General features: G+C 42.4%; 1 protein-coding gene across 4 annotated transcripts; it reads left to right on the forward strand.

Annotated features, from left to right (window-relative positions):
* The first annotated feature begins 339 nt into the window (after window positions 1-339).
* tbrg1 (transforming growth factor beta regulator 1) lies at window positions 340-26,614 on the forward strand. 4 transcript variants are annotated; one of them, XM_042062704.1, is made up of 15 exons: window positions 340-426; window positions 896-1,025; window positions 1,126-1,183; window positions 1,490-1,572; window positions 2,008-2,044; window positions 2,925-2,987; window positions 3,374-3,568; window positions 4,760-4,830; window positions 5,570-5,787; window positions 6,820-6,959; window positions 15,612-15,758; window positions 16,456-16,553; window positions 25,519-25,629; window positions 25,785-25,945; window positions 26,388-26,614. In XM_042062704.1, exons 2-15 carry the CDS (start codon window positions 898-900, stop codon window positions 26,480-26,482), a joined length of 1,605 nt encoding a protein of 534 aa, XP_041918638.1. In that variant the 5' UTR covers window positions 340-426; window positions 896-897; the 3' UTR covers window positions 26,483-26,614. The 4 variants fall into 4 exon arrangements, with proteins under 4 accessions (XP_041918638.1, XP_041918637.1, XP_041918639.1 ...); XM_042062703.1 differs by having other exon boundaries at window positions 354-1,025; XM_042062705.1 differs by lacking the exon at window positions 2,925-2,987 and having other exon boundaries at window positions 354-1,025.

Below are 26,614 nucleotides of genomic sequence, written 5' to 3' on the forward strand. Positions count from 1 at the left end.
GCTGTTGTCATCAGTTTAGCTCGCTATCAGATACTCAGATTTGATTGGTGCCCCGGGATGCAAGGGGTAAAAGTAACGTGCATCATTAGGCGTGATCGACTTCATGCAGATCACAATGGAGCTCTTATGAATGGTAACTAATCTGGCGTTACAAAGTAACTCCTAGCATTTCTATGGAGGATTTTTGAGTGATGTGGCTCCTCATTAGAAAGTGTCTGTTTCAAAGGACCTAGCTAGGTGTTAAGAACATAGATTGTTCTATACAGTCTAAAACGACAGCTGTAGGCTACGAGAAAATCCAATCCAATAGGTGGCAGCAGAACAGTTAAAATTCAGACGCTTTGTTATGAACTGACGTAACATCCGGACGTTCAGTTTTGAGTAAAGTCAGAACCCGTCTACGGTCTACCTATTAGACTTTCTCTGGTAAATAGATGCATGTTCGCGTATAAGTTATTGAATTCTTTGTGGTTAAGGGAGGTCTTACTGTCATTGGGTTAATCAAACTCAACCAAAGAAATAATCAGGCAGCTTAGTGCCTGCGTCTTTTTCATACGTGAGCATCCTTCGTGTTAAAACGTCTATAGCCTAGCTCTACACCGTCTCTTAGCTAATGTTAACTAGCTGAGTAGCTAACCAGTAACTTACGATTGGCAGGACTTCCATGATTTCTGGAATCGAAAAAAGTAAATCGAGTGGTATTATGTTCAGTGTTTGACATCACATGTATATCTACGAGTTGGTAGCCTACATTAGACGGTATGACTGCGTAGATTAATCAGCGAGCCAGCTGGAGGTGGGAAGCTATAATGTCCTCAAAAGCGCATAACTATAACGTTAGCCCTTAACCTAAAATCTTTATGAACAAACGTAACACAAGTGGTCCTCCCTGCAGCAATGGATCCATTGAATACTCTATCGAATTTCGAATCAGAGATGGAACCTGATAGTCAGAGCAGTTATTCATTGTTCCCTGCCCTGGACAGTATGACAGGTTTAGTGGGGACTACGGACACTCTCGAAGCGTAAGTGACATTTGGAATCATATGGATTTATGTCGGATTGCCTACGCTGTTCTTGAGGTTAGAATACATTAATGAAATGTCCTTTGTGACTGACTCGTAGGGAACAAACCAGTGATGTTGTTGACAAACCTAATCTTACCTGGCTGGATGCTGCACAGGTAAGTTAGGCTGCTGAACATGGCAGTGGAAATACCTTTCTGGCATCTCAGACTTTCACGCCTTGCACAACAAGACTCCAATTCACTAAAGCAAGCGAATGAAACATGTGCTCTTAGATACGCCTGGTTCCAGGCCTATTTCATCAGGTCTTGTATATTGATGCACAGGATTAAGTTCAAAGGTTAAGGTCTGTAATTTAGAATGTTTTACTCTGGAGTATATGAATGCACTGCAGTTTGTTAATGCAAAGTGATTTGCTACATATCTAAATAAAGTGCCCCCACACACCCCTCCAATATCTGTAGATCGTGCTTGAAGAAGCTGGACGTCCAATGCACATCAAAGAGATTAAACAAAGAATCATTGATCGGGGACTCGTACAGTCTAAGTAAACCACTTCAGATTACTCTTATATCACAGTCATGATTACCTGTAAATAATGTGAATGTTTGTATGGCATCACAAAGAATGAATTCTGGATGGTCAGATATCACTTCTAAAACTAATTATTTCTTGAAACTTTTTATTTTCATGGTGACCAAAAGACCAGCTGAAAGATTGTACTGTACACTCAACAGTTTGATAATGATAACCCAACCACTGTTTTGTTTTTGCAATAAACATTGCCAGTGCCAAGGATAGTGATTTCTAAATCATTGTTACATGCTTGGGACAATTGGGGCAGTAGGATAGAGAAAGCATGATGGTGTGGGCCATAGTTTGGGGCTAGGGTAAGGGTACCTCTTGACTTAGGTTTGTCAAATAGTTATTTTGTTATCCAACTAATTTCTGATCAGCAGGAACAACTCTTTTCTCTCAACAGTGCAAAGTCAAGCTTGGAAGCAGTAATGTATCGAGAGGTAAGCCTAGTCTGGAGACCCATTCAATGCTTTCCTTTGTCTGTTTCAAAGTAGCACATAATAGGTTGATTTTCTTAATGTAAAGCTTGACATTGCATGCACATTTAATTGTGATTGTTGTTTTGTTTTGTTGTATCATTTATATTTTGTTATCTTTTATATTCATCACTTCTTCATTTTTGCCAGTTTTTCTTTCTCTTTACCTTTTTTTTTAATGTGAAAGGGCATTGTCGGTAACATAAATGGGAGGCCTTTTGTTTATTGTTTAGAGCAGTTGTACAAACACGTACCCTTGCTCAGCATAACTGAGATTCCACCCTTCCAACCACAGAATTAGCTCTTGTAAGTAGTCTTGTGAAGAGTCCTAGAGGTCAGCCACGCATGGAATTCTCACAGAAAGCCAGTAGAAAAAAGAAATGCCCCAACAGCTTCGTTGGAAGGTTTAAAGAGTGATGATAATTGGTTCCTGTTAAGGGTTAGAAGATACCTCAGAGTGAGATCACTGGATTCTTTACTCATAACAGAATGATCAAACTTGAAGTAAAGGGCTTTCATGACATTTACTGGCTACCGTATAGCTAATTGCCTTAGATTGTAACAGCTGATGCGGTTCCAGGGTCATTGTTGTAAGGCAAGGGGCCAACAACAGCACAGTCACAGGTCTGATATGCTGAAGCCACACAGAGTGCATAAGAACCGTAAACTCAACAGTAACTGAACTAATAACTGCCCAGTATTTCAAACCATAAGTCGATGAAAATGAAAATAAAGTCAAATAGTGGCAGCTGAGTACTGCAGACACACAGGACAGTGTGTCGGCAGTCTTCCACCGCCTATTCCTCCACCCAGACCCCTGCCTCAGTCTCCTGCTATGTTCCAGACTCAGAAAGGGAGCAGGCGCTTCAAGAGGATTGAGAACAGGAATGGAGTCTTTGCGCTGTTGGTAAGTGCTGAAAAGCCACTGTGAGCAACCTTAGGACTCACACCTTGTGGTCGTCCATTGGTGTTGAGGTTTAAGGGTTAGTGTAGAGTGTAATTCACGGTCAAGCTGTTTTCCACCCTTGCATTTTTTTTGTCATGTTGGCTCATGTTTTAGCTGCACAGCCATCATTTGTAAGAACAGCATTACATTTGGGTGTGTGAAGTGCAGTGATATCATTTTGTCATCATCTTTCTGCAAACCATTGTTTGCATGTATGTATTTATATGTGAATTTAAGCACAACCGTGTGATATTCAAGAGTGTGTTCTTTTGTGTGGGCATGTAAAAGTATGTGTAGCTTATGTGAGTCAAAAACTGGTGTGTGTGTGTGTGTGTGTGATTTTGAAGACAGATGAGGAGCGACAGCAGGCGCTGCAGGTGGCCTTCTCCAGCACCAGTTCTGGGGGGCCCTTGCTGCCCTCCCCCCCATCGGGGGCCTCAGAGGTTCGGCCTAAGGCCAAGAAGAACCCTCGCAAGAACCAGAACGAGAAGTATCGGCTCAAGTACCTGAGACTCCGCAAGGCTGCACGCACCATGATCTTTGTGAGTCCTCGGCCACAGGCCCTCATGTAGACTGACCCTGATAACCTTGATAACCATGTCTTGATAACCAGTGTTAACTTTAATGCTGTCTGGCAAGACAGTGTCATGGAAATTTAATGTTGCAATTTGCAATGGACCTCATAGTGATACTTTGACAAAATGGCATTCTAAAATTGAAGTTCAGGAGAAACGTGATGAAATGTGCTACATCTCTAGTGTCAAACTCTGTCCGGTAACTTATCCCCAGGCATTTGCTTGGGTGCCTGCTATCAACTCACCACCTCTGCTCTCTCCTCGCGTCTTCCTTGGTTAGGAATAGAACAGGGGTGCGCGTATTGATCCTGCCTGACTCCTGTCTGTGCCGTCGACTTCTGCATGCTCCCTGCATAGCACTTAATGACCCTATCTAGAGACTCGTCTAACAGGCTTTCTTTTCACTTGTGTTAAGGCAAAATTGGAACGTGAACTCGTGAAGCAGGGTAACATGGAATTGAACTGAATGGAATTTCAAATGGAGAGAGGGGGGAGGGGTGGAAAATGAAATCCATAACAAAGGAAATGAAAGGGAAAACTGAGGAAGGTTGTTTGTAAACGCAGGGAGACATACAGTGTTAATACAAAGACTGCATGTCGACACCTGCGACATTTCGTGGGTGATGGCAGAGCACCTTAGGGCTAAAGGCGTTTTGGGAGAGTTGGAGCAATCAGCTGTTACATTCTGTGATACTCTGCTATACATGTTTACCATGGTGGTGTATGGCTCTAATTTTCACACCAATCAGGTTGAGTGTCTCAACTGAAACCAACAGATGCTAGCTTGGGCAATCTAACGTCCAGTTCCTCATTTACAGTCCACACTTACAGTTTAGTTATCATCATTAGAGCACTGTTGGTCTCATTTTTGTTCCAACGTTAGCTAAGAAATCACTAACTTCACAAAGATGCTCTCACGTGTGGGCTATGACGGTTGAGCTGGGAGAGGCTTTTGGTTTCTGTTAGAAGGGATGTTGATCATGCCAAGAGTTTGTACGAATTGGGTGTGGGTTCAGTAATGCAGCTGTTAACCATGGACTTGGACTCTCACTGCTCTTATTCTCACTGGTGATTCATTCTTGTGGGTGTTCAAAAAAACTGGATGTACATTTGTCAGAAAGCCACAGGGTTAACAGACATTATTTGTTTTGTCCCCAGGAGAACGCAGCTCTGTGTGATGAAGTGGCATATCTGGAGGAGAAGTTTGTACGTGCCAAAGAAGAGCGGAGGTATGGGTGTTGGACACATATACATATGAAGCCAGACAGACAATCAAACAAATGAACAGATTAAGATTTTTATTTTGACTTATGGTTGAGGTGGAAAAGTGTGTGCAATTGGACAATTTTAAGTAAATGTATTTTTAGCTTGGTCACATCCACATTTTAAGTAAGGTAATATACAACCTGAGATGCATTCATATTCAAGAAACATAGGTGGACCTTTGCAAACTGTTTTCTTTTTGCCTTCAGTTTGGTCGCAAAAGTTTGTAAACACTTGTAAACACAGTCTGAGGAGGTAGTTCTCCACCAACACAGGGCCGCTGGACGGAGGGGTCACCATTGAATTGGATCTTTACACAAAATCTTTCAAATTGAACAGTATGTTCACCTTGAATGTTTGCCTCTGTTCAAAGAATTTGAGCACCCCTCTGGGGTCGTTTTTCATTCAGTATATATTTTCTGAGCACCTACTGTCCAACAACTACAACCAAACATGCCCTTGAGTAGCAAAGGTTAAAATAAAGCTAAGCAAAATGTGTTGTTAAAGACCCACTCTGGCAAACATCAACTTTTTAACGTTTGTAACATACCCATTAGGCGTTTTTAATGTGTTTCAGGAGATATCATGAATGAAATAAGCTGTAAACACCAAGTATTTCAAGTTTAGATGGACAGTGCACTAGTTTTGTTTTTGAATACTCATTGACTGGATTGCATTTTTAATGCATTTGTGTTTGGGCTTTAGGTTCCTTTTGAAAACACTGCTGCAGTACCAGTCAGTGTCAGACAGCGACTTTGCCAGTGGGCCAAGTGGAAGTGGGCATTTCCCAGCAGGCTTTGGCTCCAGCGGGGCCTCCGGGGGCCAAGGCCTGGGGCCCGGGGCCTCCTCTGCTGAGGAGGGCACCCCAAAAAGGCCCAAAAAGGAGCGCAAGGAGCGAGGGAGGGAGAACGGAAGAGAGGAAGGTAAGAGGACACTGAGTCAGAACCGCAGGAGAAGTCGTCTTTCAGATGAGACGTTAAAGTCACTGTGGTCATTACAGAGCCCATGGCACTTATCACAAAGAGTGGGGGGTCCCTCGGTGTCCTGGCTAAATTCCCAACCTGACTCACTCAATCTGGCCTCCTAATCATCGCCCAGTGTAATTGCTTATTCACTCCTCCACTCTTCAGCAGAAGTTAAATGTGGCGTGTTGTGTTGAATCACTTTCAGTTTGGGGCAAGTGTCGTCACACCGGCTTTGACGTAATTGGCGTCTGCTGGGAAAACCATAGCCCTCACACACCCACACATACTTTCCCATATTAAAGGAAACAATCACAAAGTCGTGCATGTACTGTAAGCTTCTTGGATCATTCACAGTCTAGCAGAAGTTATGTCCGGAGTGAATTAAAATGCAATTTGTTTCCCCTGCCAAGACTGGGAAAACAGATGACTTGGACCAGATAAAACTGCATACTTTGGCAGAGAGAACAAAAAGGGAACTACCAGATGGAGATATGTGTCAAGTTACTCATAGAGCCTTACTGTACGTACACACCGCCGCCGACTTGAGCTTCCAAAGATTCATGAAGCCGGTTTCTCTCAGCTGCAAGAAGCGGCAAATCCGTCTGCATGGTACTCCTTTAGAAACATAGATCTAGAGCTTAGAGTGATAGAGCTTCACAGAAACAAAAAAGTAAAGTACATAATATAATTAAAGAATAATTAAAAACAAAACTTTATCAAAGAGTTACACATTCTGAATCTGTCTTAATTATTATACCTTGTATAATAATTAAGACAGATTCATAATGTGTAACTCTTTGATAAAAGAAAGTACATTTGATAAGTTAGCAGAAGGCATCTGAGAACAAATATAGATTTAAAAATGGCTACTGTTGGAGCCTTATATGTACTGGTGAAGAGCCATAAAAGAGAAATGTATCCCTTATGAAGGATTGTATTTAACTAACAAGCAGTTCCTTCTCCAACCGTCAACACTCCCACCTTCCCCAGTCCCCAGGAAGATATCTAAGAAGCGAAAGGTTGCAGAGGGAGGGGCACGGAGGCTGGTCCAGCCAATCCCACTGGACTCCACTGGACGACCTGTGTTTCCCATCGTGCTAGGTGGCTTGACCGTCTACAGCCTCGGAGAGGTAAGAGCATGGAGGAGTGCCAGTGTTGTGGTGTTGAAAGTGGAGCAGAGGTGAGGATACTGAGTATGGACAGACATGTATATTAAAGTCAGACTAATTAATTTATTTATTGATTATTTATTAATTAATTTAATGATTATTGATTTATCGTTAGTTATATAGACATACATAAACACGCATATAGTGGTGGGACAAGAATAATGGACAAGAAAAACAAAATCCAGTGAAAACCCAACACTGGGCACTTTATTTTGTGAGTCGTTTTCGTATGGTCAGAGTGAAAGGGGGGTGAGGCAGTGTAGGCCTCTAGTGAAGTTCCTGATGCTCAGGATCCCAGGAGATGTCGGAGAATCACCAAGGTAGAAGAGGTGTAGATGAGGAGCTCACCAGGGTGACTTCAGGGAAGATGGAGCTGGAGACCTGGAATTCAAGCAGAGTTTGATCAGCAGTACAGGCCGGGAGCCAGATCCACTCCTTAGGATGTTTTTTGCTACCTTTTTTTCACTATTATTTCCTATATTATTTCAATAATCGTGATTACAATTTTGTCCAAAATAATTGTGATTATGATTTTTGCCATAATCAAGCAGCCCTATGTCCAGGCTGCCTTCTGACCATAGGGCTTCTCCGTAGACCTCTCATAGGCATACATGCATACACCTATCCTCACCACTGTCTCCACCGCAAGCGTAACACTTACTCCAGAATATGTCCAGGCTGCCTTTTGACCACAGGGCTGTCCTCTAGACCAGAGGTCCCCAAACCACCGGGCCGGGACATTCCTAACCGGGCCGTAGCCTACGACATGAGTTTAAAAAAAATGCATGCAAACTAAATTAAATTTAATTCGCAATAATGTCACGTTTTTACATGACATAGGCCTATATGCAGTTGTTTGATTGGACACATGTTTGCATTTTGCAAGGTCTATTTTCTTACGTCTGTCTGTCCCGCCTTAAACACTTTTACATATTGCCTTCAGCGCTGCGCAGCCTCAGGTCAGCTCACTTCACCTTCTTAGCGAACGGTAGTGTCACACGAAGTTAGCTAAACTGCTAGAACAAAAAACAAGCATCTTTAGCAGGTCACTGGCCAGAGTGTTTGAGTTGCGAGAGCCGCTGCAGAGATTTCTTACAGAAAAAAAGTCACCGTTAGCTGCACATTTTAGTGATGAGGACTGGGTGTCAAAACTCGCTTACCTGTGTGACATATTCGGGTTGCTTAATGACCTCAACCTGTCACTCCAGGGGAGAATGACGACTGTCTTTAAACTGGCAGATAAAGTCGCTGAATTTAAAGCCAAGCTTGATTTGTGGGGACGACGAGTGGACCGGGGTGTATTTGATATGTTCCAAACAGTAGTGGGGGTTTTGGGAGAGACTGAGGCAGGGCCCTTTCTCTCGCAGCTGGTGCGTGATCACCTTATTGCGCTTTCAAATGAGTTTGAAGTCAAGTCAAGTCAAGTCAAGTTTATTTATATAGCACATTTCATACACAGAGGTCATTCAATGTGCTTTACATAAACAAAACCAAACAATAATAACAAGAATATAGAATAGAAGGGCAATATAGTCAAAGAATAGTTAAAAGGTAAAAATAAAACATAAAACACAAGGTAAAATCATTTAAAAATAAAGAATAATTAGTAAGCAAAAACAAAGGCAAAAGTAATAAAAGACAAAGTAGAATAATTATCAAGGCAGATTCAGAATTTGTAACTCGGCACAGTTAGCAGAAAGCATCTGAGAACAGTTTGGTCTTAAGTCTAGATTTAAAACTGGTTACAGTTGGGGCCTTTTTAATGTCATCCGAAAGTTGGTTCCACAGCTGAGCCGCATAGCAGCTAAAAGCTGCTTCACCATGTTTAGTTCTAACTGTAGGTTTTACTAGCAGGTTTTTCACCTGGGACCTGAGAGGACGAGAAGGTGTGTACTGCTGAAGCATGTCTGACAAGTATTTAGGTCCTGCTCCATTTACTGATTTATAAACAAGCAATAGTGCTTTAAAGTCAATTCTGTGACTTACTGGAAGCCAGTGCAGGGACTTAAGAATTGGAGTAATGTGGTCAGTTCTTTTAGTTTTTGTTAGAGTCCTAGCTGCTGCATTTTGTATCACCTGAAGCTGTTTAATAGTCTTTTTAGGAAGGCCTGTGAACAGTCCATGTTTTAACAGTCCATGATTCATGCATTTATCTCCTGCTGGAGATAAATGCATGAATGAGTTTTTCTAAGTCATGTTTTGACATCAGCCCTCTGAGTTTGGCAATATTTTTGAGGTGGTAAAAAGCTGATTTAGTTATCGCTTTCATGTGGCTGTTGAAATTTAGATCACTGCCAATTAATACACCAAGATTTTTAACAGTATCCTTTGCCTTCAACCCTTTTGTGTCAAGGAGAGTGGCAACCCTAAGTCTTTCCTCATTTTTACCAAATATAATTACTTCAGTTTTTTCTTTGTTCAGCTGAAGAAAATTTTGAGACATCCAGGTGTTGATTTGTTCTATACACTGACACATAGATTCAAGAGGACCATAGTCGTTTGGTGATAGGGCTAAGTAAATTTGTGTGTCATCTGCATAGCTATGATATGAAATCAAATTATTTTGAATGATTTGTCCAAGTGGGAGCATATAGAGGTTGAATAATAGTGGCCCCAAGATCGACCCCTGGGAAACACCACAGGTCAAGGACGTTGGTGTTGAGGTACAGTTTCCGATGGCAACAAAGAAGCTCCTTTCTTGTAGATATGATTTTAGCCAGCTGATAACTATGCCTGTAAATCCAACCCAGTGTTCTAGTCTGTGTAGTAAAATATTGTGATCAACAGTGTCAAATGCTGCACTAAGGTCCAGTAGCACTAGGACCGATGTTTTACCTGAATCTGTGTTGAGGCGTATGTCATTGGAAACTTTAATGAGAGCTGTTTCAGTGCTGTGATTTGCCCGAAAACCAGACTGAAAGTAATCAAAATACCCATTTGATGTTAGGAAGGTGGTTAATTGATTAAAGACTACTTTTTCAATAATTTTGCCAATAAAAGGTAGGTTGGATATGGGCCTGTAATTGTTTAGCATGGAGGCATCCAGGTTATTCTTCAGTGACTTAGGAAAGGTGCCAGACAGCAGTGATACATTTACAATTTGAAGGACATCCGCCGCTATGAGGTGAAAAACAGTTTTGAAGAAATTGGTAGGCAGAGTGTCTAAGACACATGTGGAAGAGCTGAGATTCTGTACCGTTTTTTCAAGTGTTTCGTAGTCTATCAAGCTGAACTCTGACATCAAGTTTAGTTTCCCTCTGTTGCTGGAAGTTCAGGTTGTTGAATTTGTAATTGAGCAGATATGTTGAGTCTGATTTTGTCAATTTTACCTTTAAAAAAAGATGAAAACTCATTGCATTTATTAGTTGAGAGAAGTTCAGGCGCTAATTGTGAGGGGGGATTTGTTAACTTATCAACAGTTGAAAATAGAATACGAGTGTTATTTGAACTTCTATTGATAATGTTAGAAAAGAAAGACTGTCTTGCTTTGCATATTTCAGAGTTATATGTGCGGAGCATCTCTTTATGGATTTCATAGTGGATCTGAAGTTTGTATTTACGCCATTTTCTTTCAGTCTTCCTACTCTTTTTAGAAGTTTAACTGCTGGATTTTGCCTCCATGGTGCTTTCTGTTTGTCCTTAACTTTCTTGAATTGTAATGGAGCAATGTCATCCATAATGTTTGTCATTTTTGCATTAAAGTGATCAAATAAGTCTTCAGAGTCTGACAGTTGACTTGACTTTAGTGAAAGTGCTTGCTCAAAGAGAGCACTTGTCTGATCATTTATGATTCTCCTTTTTACCATCATAGCTGTGTTTTGAGTGTGTGGGGACATAGACACATCAAAGAACACACAGAAATGATCAGATAAGGCCAGGTCTTTAACAGCTGTAGAGACATCGAGACCCTTTGTGATAACAAGGTCGAGGGTATGGCCGAAAGAGTGTGTTGGCCCCTGTACATGCTGTGTTAGGGAGAAAGTATCGATTAGTGCAATGAATTCCTTGGCATAATTGTTTTCAGGATTATCCACATGCAAGTTTAGATCCCCTGATATAATAAGACAGTCAAACTCTATGCAAACAACTGATAGCAGTTCACCTAGCTCTTCAAGAAAAACTTTAGCTGAATGTTTTGGAGGCCTGTAAATTGTCAGTAATAAAATCTGAGGAGAAGACTTATTGCATGCACACAGATATTCAAATGAAGTAAAGTCACCGAATGACGACTGATTGCACTGAAAAGACGTCTTGAAAATTGTGGCTATCCCCCCACCTCTTTTATTTGCTCTGGTAGCACTCAAGAAACTGAAGTTTGGGGGAGCTGATTCGATGAGAGTAGCAGCACTGTTTGCTTGATCTAACCATGTCTCAGTTAAAAGTAAAAAATCAAGGTTGTGTGTGCAAATTAGATCATAAATTAAGAATGATTTGTTTGAAAGAGATCTGATATTTAGGAGTGCTAGTTTTGCTGTAAGTGTTGGGGAAATCTGATCCATGGGGGAAATCTGAGGTTGATGTGGTACGGGTAGGAGATTGGACTGGTTTACCCTATAAGCTTGATGCATTTGTGTTCTATTTCTTGTCAATACAGGAATAGAGAATGTCATGGGCTTACTGGGTCCCGGCACGTTCTCAAAACTACTGTCAGTACCATTTATATTGCAGGGACCCTGAGAATATCATGCAATACAGTCATCATATAATTGTCCCCTGCTGCTGCCATCTGTATTTTCCACTGCACATTCCATGCTATATGCCGGCTGAGAAAATGAACTAAGAGGTTGCTGCTGCTTAAGAGATCCTTCTAAACGGGGAGGGGGAGGGCGAGGGGGTGGAGGTGCCCTTCGCTTCTTTGGTGCTAATGATCTTGGGCTAGTAAAACTCTGCATGGCTACTGGTAGCAGTCTCTCCATTCTTGCAGGGAACATCATGTGCTTGGGTGGGGATGGTGATGGGTATTCAGGGGATCCTGTGGAGTTTGAGTGGGTGGTGGGATGAAGGGGTGGGGATGGGGATGGGAGATTAGGGGGGTTTGTGTGGCCTGGGGAGTTTGATTGGGTGGGGACGTGATTGGGTGTGGGTGGTGATGGGAAATCAAGGAGGTTGGGGTTGAAAATTGATCCAGAGTCTCCATCTGCCTGCTGAGGTTCTGGGAAGTTTGTTGCAGATGCTCCGCTTTCAGCATGTATTCCAGTAGTGTATTCCATGTTGTTGTGTCTTTGTGGTGACAAGGAGACGACGGAGGTGGGGAGGGGTATTGGTACTGGTGTTACAACATGACCCTTCCTTTCTGATATCCTCTCAGCAGCTTTGATAGGTGCTATCTCCTCATGCTCATCACATCCATTTGTTTGCTGAGATTCCAGGGAGTTTGACGCCAGTGATTGACTTTGAGTCATTTTAGCAGCACCCATCTTATCTTGTCCAGTGGACATGGCTTGGCATTGTTGAGCTGGTTGTTTATGTTTCTCCAAGGTCTGCATTTCAGTGGAGGCTAGCGGGTGGTTATCAGAGGGCCCCACAGCAGGGGAGGTTGGGCATATCTCTGTTTCAGCCTGTGCAGAGTGTTTTGGTTTAGCTGAGTTGTTGATGTCATCCGCTTGTTCCGTCTGTATGGCCACTGAGCGCTTATCAGAGGCTCGGCTCAAGGTTGGCAGAAAAAATGTTGGGTGCAAGAGAGAGAGGTGATAGTATTCGGTTAAGATCTTGGCCCCAGTCCAACTCAGCTCTGTGCTATTTGGTCTGAAGTATTCCCTGCGATTCCAAAAAAGGTTAAAATTGTCAATAAAATTCATCCCAACTGAAAAGCATGTTTTTGCGAGCCAGGTGTTTAAACTGAATAGTCTGGAAAATACAAAGCTTCCCTCTGCTGGGAGTGGGCCACTGATGAAAATTTGTATTCCAAGCTCATATAGGGCTGAGAAAAGTTCCTTGAAATCTTCTTTGACATACAGCTGTTCTCTGTAGATGTCATTTGCTCCAACATGCACAATGATGCGCTTGATAGTTGCATATTTTGACACCAGTTCTGCAAGCTTGTTTTTTGTGTCAGACACTGAAGCATTTGGGAAACAACATACAATCATCCTTTCCCCATTTATATGTCTCACAGCAGAGTCGCCTAGGACGAGGGTTGTGGGATGAATAGGTGTCGAGTGCTGCTTCTTGTCTGTGCCCTGTGCTTTCTATTGTTGTGGTTTGATCGCTGCCTGCTTTGGGTCTGTTCCCTGGGAAATTCCTCTCTCACGTCCCGGAGGCATTCAAATCTGTTCCATAGTGTTAGGGGTTGTGAGCTTCCCTTAGGACCACAAGCCCTGTAGTAGTTTGCTGATCTTTCTGTATTTCTGATACGAGGCCTGAAGTTAACATCTGAATTTACTGGTGTTGAGGTAATTACTGTTCTTGTATTACGTTTTTTGTTTTTTGGTCTGGCACCTTGCCTGTGCCAAGGCTCTGTACTCACATTTCCCTTTGTGAGGTCGATGCATTCATCTGCTCTATTAGCAGTGATATTAGACTGCTGGGTTACATTCTCTGCATTTCCAGTAGTTGCTGTACTCACTTCATGAGATGCCTCTCGTAGTTCATCTGTCGTTGATGTAAGGGCATGCATCTTTGATTCCAAAGTAGAAATCCTCTGTTCTAGCTCAGTACATTTTCGGCATGATCTCCTGGGTCTCTGGCCGGAGGAGCGCATTTTGTTTTAATCCAACTTCAAGGTGAATTGCCGTTCAGTTTTTGCTCGTTGACTTTGCTGGCTCATTTAAAGTAAAAAACTAACCAGTAAAGTTTCAGATTTAAATGTACTGGTTTCACTGTTTTTGCTAAACTAGCTTGTAAATGAAATAAAAGAATGAAAAAGAGTGGAAATTGCTAAAAGGATAGGTGAAGCAGGAGCAGTGTGAAATGCGTCCTACTCGCTTGAGTAGGAGAGAGAGGAGGGAGCGTTACTTCCCATCCTCCAAAGATCCACGGCAAACCAATGAGTGGGTCCGCAACCCATTTGTCAATATTGAATAGTCCTAACTTGTCAGTGCAGGAGAAAGAGCAGTTGATCGAAATTGCAAATGACGGTGGTCTTAAGAGTGTGTATGAGGAAACCTCTCTGGCGGGTTTTTGGATCAAAACCAAAGCAGAATATCCCGAGATAGCCGTAAAAGCGCTGAAAACGTTGCTACCATTTCACACCATGTATCTATGCGAGGCCGGGTTTTCGGCAATGACTGCAAGACCAAATTGCACAATCCACTGGACATTTCAAACACACTGAGGGTGTCACTGTCTTCCATCACCCCCAGATGGAACCTTCTTGTTGCAGGGAAACAAGCACAGGGCTCCCACTGATTATATTTATAATGCACGTTTTTAGTTCCCATGTTTTGTTGCCATATTTTGTTAAGCATGTTCACACTTATAGATGTAGCTTGAAGTTGTTCAATATTCATAGTTCATATTGTTCAATTTTCACTTCTTCAAGTTCACGTTTTTCACATGTTTAAGAGATCGTTACCTTCACATAACTGGAGCTAGTTCTTTTCAAGTAATGCGCATGCACAACACATATGGAACATGGAACCCCGCCCAGATAGACAGGTCATCTTGGACTTAAATTGAAGCTTACAAACTTGGGAAGTTTTTCATGTACATTGGAGGCAATGATATGTATAATAAAATGTTTGAAGATTATCACTAATGACAATTTGTCAGGCGGATAGACATTTGTTTTGTCTTTTAGGGTATGTTGAGGGTGATATTTGACAGCAAAAAGGCAGCAATCCCCAGAATCTTTTTTTGTCAGTTTCCCCTATGTGTCAGGATACACCATGCAAAATTGTAGGGTTATATGACCATTTATGTAGCTGCAGTACCTTAATATTCACAATTGTATAATTCCGCCAAAAGCTTTTCCCAAAAAGGGTGTTTTTGGGCCCCTGAGACCAAACGGGACCGAGTTGGGGGTGGTCATTATCAACTTGTGATGGCCCACAGTATAAGATAACAGGAAATAGTAGTGAAAAAAAGGTAGCAAAAACATCCTGAGGAGTGGCCCTGGCTCCCGCAGGGCTTGGGGGCTTGCCTTCTTCCTCCTCAGTAACTTACTCGCCTCCTGGATGTTTGAGATAGTGGAGTGGTTGTTAGCTTGATAGGCAAACAGACTCACTTGATCCTTTTGTGCTGGGCTGAGGAGGACAAACAGTAGGCAGCGTGGGAAGATGATCAGTTGTTTCCAGCTGTGCCTCTTGGCCTTGTTGTGATTCATGCCTGTGGAACACGGTTATGAAAAATGTTGCGGTTGTTTAATGTTTTTTCCATTTGATCTTTGATCCATTCCATTTGAATTGTTTCTGTTTAACTATCTGAATCCCATTGAAATGTAAAATCTCTTCTCCTACAGAGCACTGGAAATGATTTACCTCCACCTATAATAACGCTTAAGTGTGTGTGTGTGTGTGTGTGTGTGTGTGTGTGTGTGTGTGTGTGTGTGTGTGTGTGTGTGTGTGTGTGTGTGTGTGTGTGTGTGTGTGTGTGTGTGTGTGTGTGTGTGTGTGTGTGTGTGTGTGTGTGTGTGGGGGGGGGGGGTGTAATATGTGGTGTGTGTGTTTGTGTAAGATCATCACAGACCGTGTTCCCTTCCATGACGAGAGTTCTATCTATCCAGTGGGCTTCTGCAGTACGCGTGTGTTTGCCAGCATGAAGAGTCCAGACCAGCAGTGTTTGTACACATGCCAGATCAAAGATGGAGGCACTGGCCCTCAGGTAGGTAGACACACACACACACACACACATTATTTGACCATACAGCTTCTGGGAATGGCTTTGACCTTGAGTACACACTCACATCTAAGTGTGTGGGGTCAATCAACCACCCACCATGTAATGAGCACATCCAGATATACTCACAGACACACACACACTCTCTCTCTCTCTCACTCACTCACTCACTCACTCACTCACTCACTCACTCACTCACTCACTCACTCACTCACTCACTCACTCACTCACTCACTCACTCACTCACTCACTCACTCACTCACTCACTCACTCACACACACACACACACATTATTTGACCATACAGCTTCTGGGAATGGCTTTGATCTTGAGTACACACTCACATCTAAGTGTGTGCGGGTCAGTAAACCACCCACCGTGTAATGAGCACATCCAGATATACTCACAGGGATACACACACACACATATCTCTCACAAACCCTGTCTTTGATTTTACAGCAATTTGAACTGAGTACATGTGGGTATATCAAGTACATGAGGGCTAGCCACCCAACACAAAAACACACACACACACAGAGTGATAGACCACATGTGTTATCAATAGATCACCAGGTGTAGAACTGAAGGTTCAGTTTGATGTTAATCTTTGCTCACAGTTTTGATAAGAGATGTGTCACCGTGCATGCTTATGTACCATTCATGCGTTGATCCCTCATCCCCAGTTTGAGATTGTTCCGGAAGATGACCCCCAGAATTCCATAGCGGCCTCTTCAGCGCTCGGATGTCACACCAACCTGCTGAAAGCCATCACGGCCATCCGGTAACTACAGTGGGTCCCCGTTAAGTTTGGACGGGTTCCTTCAGGAATCACGCACCCCATTTTCTCAGCAGAAATGGCACAAACTGCAGTTGACACAAACAACCACAAGGTGTCACTTTGGAGTTCTGCCACTACTATTTTTGATACGACTTGACTTACTGCTTCCATGATGCATTTTTCAAGTCCGTAGAACAATCAGAGAAAGCTGAGCCATTACCAAACATATATGATAATACAATAGCGTGAGTTTATATATCTTATACCAGGGGTGTCCAAACTTTTTGCAAAGAGGGCCAGATTTGATAAAGTGAAGATGCCCAGGGGCCAATAGTTTGTTCGGACATTTTTTAACTACAAAAGTTTCATGCAAATACACACTGTTATAAAACAATTTTCATTGTCACAATTATCTCTTCAAACGACAAAATAACCAAATATAAGCCACTCAGGCAGATGTGAACAACTCTAAAAACACAAATTCTGCCTTTCATTCATATCTGGAGAGTCAGATAACATTGAACAAACTGTATGAAATACCTTAAATTTACATGAGTTTAAAAATATCTTTGCCTCATGAACATTTAAAACAGGAGTTATAAGTAATGCAAAGTTGTCTGTTATTATTAAATCTTAAAACAAGTGAATTTTGCTCTTGTCATTTACAATATATTTCCGAAAATAATAGTTTGTGTCACATCTACAGGTTCATAACATCAACAGTAATAACCAAATCTTACTCAAGAGTTTAATAAAAAATAAGTACCATAAATCCAAGTGCATAAATGTTTTTTTTTGCTTTTCACTGTTGATAGTGACAGATGTTACCGTTCAAAATACTCAATTTCAGACTGATCAAGAAACAGATAACTTGCTGACACTAATGAGAAGGGTGATACTGAGATCTGGATTTCAGTAAAGAGGCCAGGTCTGGTTTGAGGGCAGTGGTTGAAATGCGTAAAATGTCACGCAAGTGGGAGTCACTTAGGCTTGACCTCAATCGGTTCTTGTTGAAGTTCATGACAGAGAATGTCTGCTCACACAAATATGTGGAGCCGAATAAGCTCAGCATTTTCTTAGCAAATGTTCGCATTTCTGGAAACTTGTCTTTATCCAGCTTGCAGTAAAAGTCAACAAGAGAAAGCTGCTGGTGTTTGCCGCGCCATTCATCGTCACACTGCAGCTCAATGAGCTCCAGCTGCAGCTGTGGAGGAGCATCATCAGGGTCCACGGAGAAGGGAGAAGAGAAAAGCAGCATGTCCTTTTCAATAATAGCCGGGAAGTGCGCGGTGCAGGGATCTGTTTGGGACAAGTGTCTGGAAAAGTTGCAGCTTGGTTCCAAAGGCTTTGATGTGAGCGTATAGCTGGCTCACCACTGCATCTCGTCCTTGAAGATTAACATTCAGCGCATTCAGATGCTTCGTTATGTAAACCAAAAAAGCCAAATCTGCCAGCCATACAGGATCGGACAGTTCTTTCATCGGCTGCCCCTTTTCACTCAACAACTGTCCAATTTCCTCTCTGAGAGCGAAAAATCGCTGCAGTGTGGACCCCCGACTTAGCCACCTCACATCGTTGTGATATATTACGTCTCCGTATTCAGCCTGGATGTCAAGCAAGAACTGCTGAAACTGTCGGTGGTATAATGCTTTAGAGCGAATAGAATTGATTGCCTTTACCACTGGTTTCATAACATGATCAAATTTGAGATGTTTGGCGCAGAGAGCCTGTTGGTGAATTATACAGTGAAGTTTAATGGCGTTACCTCCTTCTTCGCTGACTTTATTGCAGATCAGTGTGGACAATCCACTTCGCTCACCAGCCATGGCAGGCGCACCATCGGTAATGATCCCAGAAACTTTACTCCATAGTAGTTTCATATCATCAACAGCTTCACAAACAGAAACGAATAAATCCGATCCTCTGGTTTGGCCTTTCATGCTTTGGAGGTACAGCAGCTCCTCTGTTATGTTCATGTTATTGTCAACTCCTCTTAAAAAATCAGTAGCTGTGCAGTGTCAGATGCATCTGTGCTTTCATCGCAGGCTAATGAGAAATAATCAAAAGCCTCTCCCCTGTCCCCCAGTTGGCTCTGAATATCCGCCGATATGTCCTCAACTCTCCGTGCCACAGTGTTACGTGCCAGGCAAACATTCGCAAATTCTTGCTTCTTCTCAGGGCAAATGTTCTCCACCATTTTCATAACACAGTCTTTGATAAATGTACCTTCAGTAAAAGGTTTGCCATGTTTAGCTATTAACATGGCCACTTCGTAGCTTGCTTTGGTGATATTTTCTTTTGACTCATAGGCCCGCGTGAAGAATTGCTGTTGTGATGCCAGTGAAGCTTGGAGCTTCTTCACTTTTTCAGCACGGTCACTCCCTGTTAGCTTGTCGTATGTGTTAGCATGTTTAGTCTGGTAGTGTCTCTTTACGTTGAAATCCTTAAACAAGGCAACCGTCTCTTTACAAATTAGACAAACACAATTGCCTTGATTTTCAGTGAAGAAGTATTGTAATTCCCATTTCTCTTGAAAGCGGCGGCCCTCACTGTCAACTTTCCTGGTTTTCTTTGCAGTGGCCATGGCAGAAATGAGCGGAGAGGGGTTCGCGGCACCAATGCAGAGACTGATAGTATTAAAGTGGTGCTGCCACCATTTGGTGAAAGGAGGAATTACAGTTTCAAGTTTTATGATTTATTTATTCTGTTTGACAGTGCAGGCGGGCCATAAATAATACATTATAAGACCGAAGCTGCGGGCCGTATGAAATCTGACCGCGGGCAGTGATTGGCCCCCGGGCCGGACTTTGGACATGCCTGGGCTATAACGAGCTGTGTGCGCCTGGAAAGACAATAAGATGCTTTCTGAATAGCACAGCGAAGACGGCTCTGGTCATCCCATACCCTCCCCCCACTTCCTGTAGCCTACCATTATGACTTTGCCGTTTTGGGACATTAAGGGCTAGTCCACACGTACGAAACCGATCTTTTTTTCCTCCGTCTTCCCTGAAACCGCATCAAGAATATTTGCGTCCAAACGGATCCATCTCAACACGACTCAACACGTTACTTCATACCCCAGGCCTATAGGTGGCACTGTTTCTTTACAGAAATTGACCAAAGTTTGTGCTTTACAAACAGACAGAATAAGCTATGACAAAATGGCTAGTGCAAGGAAACCAGAATTGTTTGTGTGGACTGATGGTGAACTGTCAACTGTAAAACTAATAAACTTTATTTTACGGTTTGTGAAGGGTGCAGTCCCGTCCTTTATATGGCTAACGCAGGTAGGCCTACTAATCACCTTTACTTTCTTTGGTTGTAGTCCGTGATTCACATTAGTTTTGGCTATCACTAAACGCAAGGCTTACCCAAGTTCTAGGCTATTCTGTCGCCACATTTAATATTGCTATAAAACCTTCAAAGTCAAGTCAAAGTCAAAGTCAGAGTCAGCTTTATTGTCAATTTCTTCACATGTTCCAGACATACAAAGAGATCGAAATTACGTTTCTCACTATCCCACGGTGAAGACAAGACATATTTTACCAATTTAAGTCCACAGACAAACATAACATTCAAGTAAACAAAAAAGTAAGTAAATAAGAGGGCACATATAGTAATGAAAAAATAAGAGCAGCAAAATTTGGTTGAAATTGTGCATAGACAGTCAATAAAATGCTTGGGTAGTTCTGTTTGACCTAAGTAAGAAAGAAAGTGGCATAGTGGTGCAAGTTATGTAAGAGCAGCAGAAGTGTTGTGTTTTCAGGACAACAACAACAAGTTGTAAAGTGTACAAGTGTGCAAGTGGAGTAGTGCAGGCGGCCATTGTGGGTCCAATGTCCAGGATGTTATGTAGCTGAGGGTGGAGGGGGGAGAGGAGGGAGAGAGTTGAGCATCCTTACAGCTTGGTGTATGAAGCTGTTGGTTCGTTAGTAACAATACGTTTGCCTGCATCAAATCAAATCGTGCATTTGCAATCAGTGTTCTACCATCGGCTTAACGTGAGTTCTAAGCGTCTTTGTATGCTTATATCTGATTTCACTCGACTGTGAATGCATGTATATATGTTGTAAGACATGTAAAATAAATGAATGACACTGGCACTACGCACAAATTAATGTAGCCTGAACTTACACCGCACTTTCCTAATAACTTAAGTTCTCTCGCGTCACTGACAGTAGCTAGAATGCATTATCCAGGGCAGCTGAGGTGACATCATCGATACGCAAGCAGGATGTGCGGTTTCGCTGTCTAAACGAATTCAAACGGGCTACGGTTTCAGATTTCTCCACTCTGGGACCAGGTTTCAGAAAAGTGCGGTTTCGGGCAGTGCGTTTACAGGATTCGTTTGGACGCTCGGCCAAGACGAAGCAAAACCTCTGCGTTTAACCTAAAAAGCGTCTCTGTGTGGACGGGCCCTAAGCTTTTTCACGTTAAGCCCCCCTCCCCTACCCCCTTCTTTCACAAGCAGTGGGGGAGCGCGGGGCACAAAGTAACACTTTTTGGTAGACAAAGGAGGGTTCTCCGCGCTTCTGTCGTTTGGCCACAATCCGGTGCAACCAGGCCAGGACAGATATTTTAGAGCAGGGGTGTCAAACTCATTTTCATAGAGCGCCACATCATTGAATTTATAGGTTACTGAGGGCCACATAATCGGCGAACATGTGCATGGTGCAACCATGAAATCGGTATTGCAGTATGGCTTATTCAAAATTGGTGTGTAATGGTCCTAACCACTTTAAAATAAAAAACAAACAGCCTACAACAGTAACATTTTCAAATGCAACTTCTAGGCCTACAGTAGGCCTATTAGTTAACAACTGATCAATATGCATTCAAAAACAAATTCACGCGTGTACAATATTTGTCCGTTTCCCGGTTTTAGGTCCGTGCATTGCAAAAAAAGTAGCCTACATAGCATAACAATATCGTCTACGATGACCTATTAATTTGGACAAATTGATACAGCCCTATAGCTAAAGTTACCTTTAGTTTTGTTCTAGCGTACCGTGACGTCTGGCTTTAAACAGCTGTAATCTAACGTTCTGACAAGCACACCAATTGCCTACCTTGTTCTTGCCCATCTGGAATAACTCCTCTAGCTTTGCTGTCTCCATCCTTTCTGTTTTCGTTGTTTAAACTTGTGATATCCATAACTAGTGAATTAGCCCAACATTGTGTGCTGATAACCATATAGGCCCTATAGATAGCCGAGTAAAAGAAAACAACAAGTAGCCTAGTTGTGCCTGCGTGCGTATTCTGTCTTTAAAGTTTAATAATGTTCTGCACCTTTTACTAAAGAATAAAGAAAATTAAGAAGACATCTGAACTGCACCGGCGTCGCTCCTCTCTAACACTTTTTGGCTTTGGCTAAATATTTCTAAAATCATTTGAGTTTCACTATAGTCACATGTTTTAACAAGCAACACTTCTTATAGAACTAATAACAGACGTGTGTCGAAAATTGACTTTATTTTCCATACGGAGAAATAACATATGCAGAGTCTACCAAGGTCAATCTTGCCAAAAAAGCCCTCAAACCTGAAAACACATGAGGCAAAAGTGCAAAAAATCACAATCACGCACATATTTTTGTATTGCAATCATTGTAGCCTACAGTTGTAACAGCGCGTAACAGTCGTTTTACTCCCCGTATGCGCTCATTATAAAGAACGTTTAACGTGTCCCAAAAACAGCTATCAATTCATATATTTATCAATCACCAAACGTCTTATAAACAAGTATTGCCAGGAGCAACACCTTGCAAAAAATGATAACAATAGGCCTAGGCCTTTATATGGCTCTGCTCCTGCCTAGATTCGAACTCAGAACTGCCTGAAAGTTGCAGACCTGTTCTGGAAATACGCGCATTAACCCACTCGACCGTCAGACAACGCTATCTGCCTCGAGTAGGCCTATTGGGTAGGACTAGCCTACACTGGTTGCTGTGGCACAGTCTTGAGTGACCGAATTCGTTTTCCTTGTCATATGAATACTGTCATTTTGTTAACATTACTGTTAAGGAGATGCTGTAGGCAAAGGCTATATTTCAACCTCGTTAGTGTAGTAAAAAAAAATCAGAACTATTCACAAGGTTTCTGGGCAGCATATTTATGTTCTGTTAGCAAGCGAACTCATGACTACCGACAAAGTAGCCTACTGCCAGCTGACGAAGCTCTCATTTTAAAACATTACTGAGAGACAGGCACTGTACAATCAAGAAATCTTGCCACTGAATCCAAAACTATGTTAAACATTATGTACAAAGCTTAGGCTACAGTGGACTAGCATGTTGCAGGGGCTGCTAAAAACACAGAGAAACGCTGAAAACTCGGCCAATCACAGCCCTTGCTGTCGAATGCGCCGTCCGGTTCGACCGTGGAACGCCACAGCAGACTATGCTGCCCCCAAGCGGCTGCAGTTGTACTTACATTTCACCCAGCTGCGTGAATCACCTTGATCGTGAATGAAGTGTCAATTTTTAACTGGTACAGCAACACACACACAGAGATGGATGGGTCTGATATGCTGCCAGAGGAATAGATAGCTGCTTTCCTGTTTTGTGACATGGGTGGGTTTGTGGGAAAATTTCCAATAGTCAAGTCAAATCAAGTTTATTTATGTAGCACAATTTAAAACAACCTGTGGTTGACCAAAGTGCTCAAAAAAATCCATTAGTTAGCTGTTTAATGATTAATAGGGTTGTTATTGTCCAACTGGCTACACTTTAAAGACATGTAGACATTAAAGGGAAAAGTACTTTTGATTTTCCTTTTATCCATGACCTGAAGTCCACCTCCCATAGGGAGTCAGAACTAGTAACAGCTAATCTCTCATCATGACAACTCTTTGACTATTTTTTATAATCCATCATGAACACCTGTGTTGGCACTATTATTTCTTTGTAATCCATTAAGAACACTTTTTTCTATAAGTAATGGTAAGACTTTGTCTGCGATAGACTTGTTGCTCTCATGCTTGCCTAAGATGCTTGGGTGTTTGTAACCTGTCTCCGGCGTCGTGCGGTCAGCTTGCCTTTTTGAGTGAGTTACTTTTTGGATTAATACTTAATTTTTACCACAGGTTAAGTAAGAATATGAGCAGAATCTCAGTGTAGCCTCTTGCTTTAGTGTTACTGTTTACTTTGAGAAGGTCACCAGGGGCCTATTGCACAAAAGCAGAATTAAGACATCCGGGATAAGTTACTGAGCTGCGCTCAATGAATCTAAAACAAGAGCGTACAGGCTTAATTGGTTGCACAAAGACCAAGCCAGGATGAGCAGACACGGATTCATCAAGCCAGGTGAAACCTATCCTGGATAAGTGCGTGCTCGCGGCTCCCTCAAATAGACCCCGCCACCGATCACAGATTCACTGATTCACCATGGCAACTAGAGCGGCTTCATTGCTTCTTCTACGGTGTAACGTAGGTAGCGATAGCCTTTTCACAACAGCAACAAACAGCAACACCTCTGTTTAGGAGAATATTGCAACTATTGTCGCGACAACCATGCGCACAATGGTTACGGTGCTCCCGTGACGTCGCATTGTGGCATGACAGGTCGGGAATGGCGATGTGTAAAAGTTAATTAATGATCACAGACGTTTAAATAATGACAGTGGGTCTAGTTATATGTGATAAAGTGTGGTGGGCAATGGAATAACTTGGTTTCCGTTTGTGGTAACTGCTGACTGAAATAAGGGATGAGATTAAATAGATCCTGGAATTTAGCCTGGTCTGGAGCAGGCTAGCGCCACAGAATAAATCGCCATGGTAACTTATAACATATAACTTATAACATATCCTGCTGCCCCCTATCCCGCAACTGGATCACGGATAAATTGAGCCAGGATAACCAAGATATCCCGGCCTAATCCCTTATCCTAGTTTTGTGCAGTAGGCCCCTGGTCCCCCTGGTTGAAAAACATCCCAAAAGAATACTTTTCTAGCCCCCACAATTGAAATGGACATGCTGTCATTGGAATTTAATGTTTCTTTTGTATGCCAATCTCAGGCCATGTCAAAAAAAATCCAGTGAAAGCTAAAAAATGTCCAGGTGTGCCCTTATGAAGGTTTAGCTGAGTTGTGCATGTTTGGAGAAGAGTGATCCATGATCAGCATCCAAGATACAAGTGATCCATTTTGAGAGGGAGTACAAATTTCAAGCACCAAAACACCATCCACAATGTGGAGAATAGCTATAGAAATGTATTCGTTTTGGGTGTCTTTCAGGCAATGGGACCTGGTGAATTTCTCAAAGTAAACGGTAACACTAAAACAAGGGGCTACATTGAGATTTTTGGTGGAAAAGATCAGGCAGTCTGCCGAGAGTCCAGACCTCAATCCGTCAAAAAAGTGAACACAAGGCCAGAGTGATGGCAAATAATCGTTCCTGCCTCAAAACCCAGATTGCTGCTAAAAAGGTGCGGTCTACAATCATTGTGGAGACATGGAGAGGCTTGGTAGGTATTATAAAAACAAAGTACGGTTCAAGAACACATTCTCTGTTTGTCGACAAACACCATTTTTTTGTGTCGCCCTCTGAGGGGCTCTTGCATCCTCTCAGGTGTACTTTGAGGTGAAGAACCATTTTGAGAGCTTTGATGGCAAATAAAGATGTTTTCATTGATTATTTAAAAAGGGTATGAATAATTTTGGACATGCCATTTTTCATAAAAATGTTAAAAAAAGATAAAAAAGGATTATTTTTTTATTCTATGTTTCTACCACATTGTGTTACAACCTTTTGGCATGTGGCAGTGTCATTTTCAGTCAGAACAAACATATTACTCAAGAGAAAATCAACATTACATCAATATTTGCCAGGGGTATGAATCATTTTGTTCTTAACTGTATATATAGAGAAAGTGAGAGAGAGAGAGATGAATAGCTTTCCTTCCCTTCTTATTTTTTACTTCCTTCTCCCCCTCTCATCTCTGTCCGTGTCTGTCTAACCACTCTCTGTAGGGGTAAGCCACAGGTCCCTATAGTGCCATCTGGAGCAGACTTCTTTGGCTACTCTCACCCAACCATCCAGAATCTCATTCAGAGTTGCCCTGGAGCACGCAAGTGTAGCAAGTAAGTTACGAGTGTGTGTGTGTGTGCATGCGTGCGTGAGTAGTGTGTGTGTGAATACTGACTGGTCACCCTGCAACAGCTGTGTGTGTGTTACTGCATTAATGGAATATATTCCTATGCAGTGTATTTTCTGACTAATGCATCTTGGTTTACAGCTACCGTTGGGTTCGGTTTGAGGTTTGTCGTCCGGGCGACGGGCAGGTACCACACACACTCGCGGAGGATGATGCGTCTGTAAACTTCGAGGCATTCCAGCGGCAGCAGCAAGGCTTCAGTGGCGGCGCGTCGCCAGAGCGACCAGCCAGTGCCATCTCTGGTGAGTTGGAACAGCTAAATGCCTGCTTTGGGTGCTAAAGTTTTCCTTTGGGTGCTAAAGTTTGCAACACACTACTTTAAAAGGACAAAAGGTATAAACTAGACAAATGTCATCACATAAAATCTAATTCCACAAATGTTCTTTCATTAAAAGTAACAAAAATGGCTCTCAAGTGAAAATTATACCAGTATACTATAGACTGCTTATGCATCGCAGTAACTTTTGTTTACTGTATGCTTGCAACACCCTCTGTTGATGACGCATCCTTGGTTCCGTTCCAAACTGGTGGCAATGTGAGCTGTTTGACTAGATAGCAGGTTAAAAACAAAGTACGGTTCAAGAACGCATTCTCTGTTTTTTTGTGCCACCCTCTGAGGGGCTCTTGCATCCACTCAGGTGTACTTTGAGGTGATGTTCAATTTTATTTTGTACGATTTTGCAGGTCGGCCCCCACAGGCCCCTGGCTCTTCCCATCACCATCTCCTGAGTACTGGTGCTTTGCCAACAGCGACCTCCTCCTCACAGTTTGGAACATAACATGATCTGCCACACACTCAAGCACACAGAGACGCAGGCACCAAGGCCAGCTTGTGTAGGACAGATCAATCAGTCCTCGTCTTCCAGAACAGCCTCTTTTTCTTATTTTTGGAATAACAAGTTGTCATTCTG

The sequence above is a fragment of the Alosa sapidissima genome, chromosome 15 (assembly GCF_018492685.1).
Source record: "Alosa sapidissima isolate fAloSap1 chromosome 15, fAloSap1.pri, whole genome shotgun sequence".
Taxonomy (NCBI): domain Eukaryota; kingdom Metazoa; phylum Chordata; class Actinopteri; order Clupeiformes; family Clupeidae; genus Alosa; species Alosa sapidissima.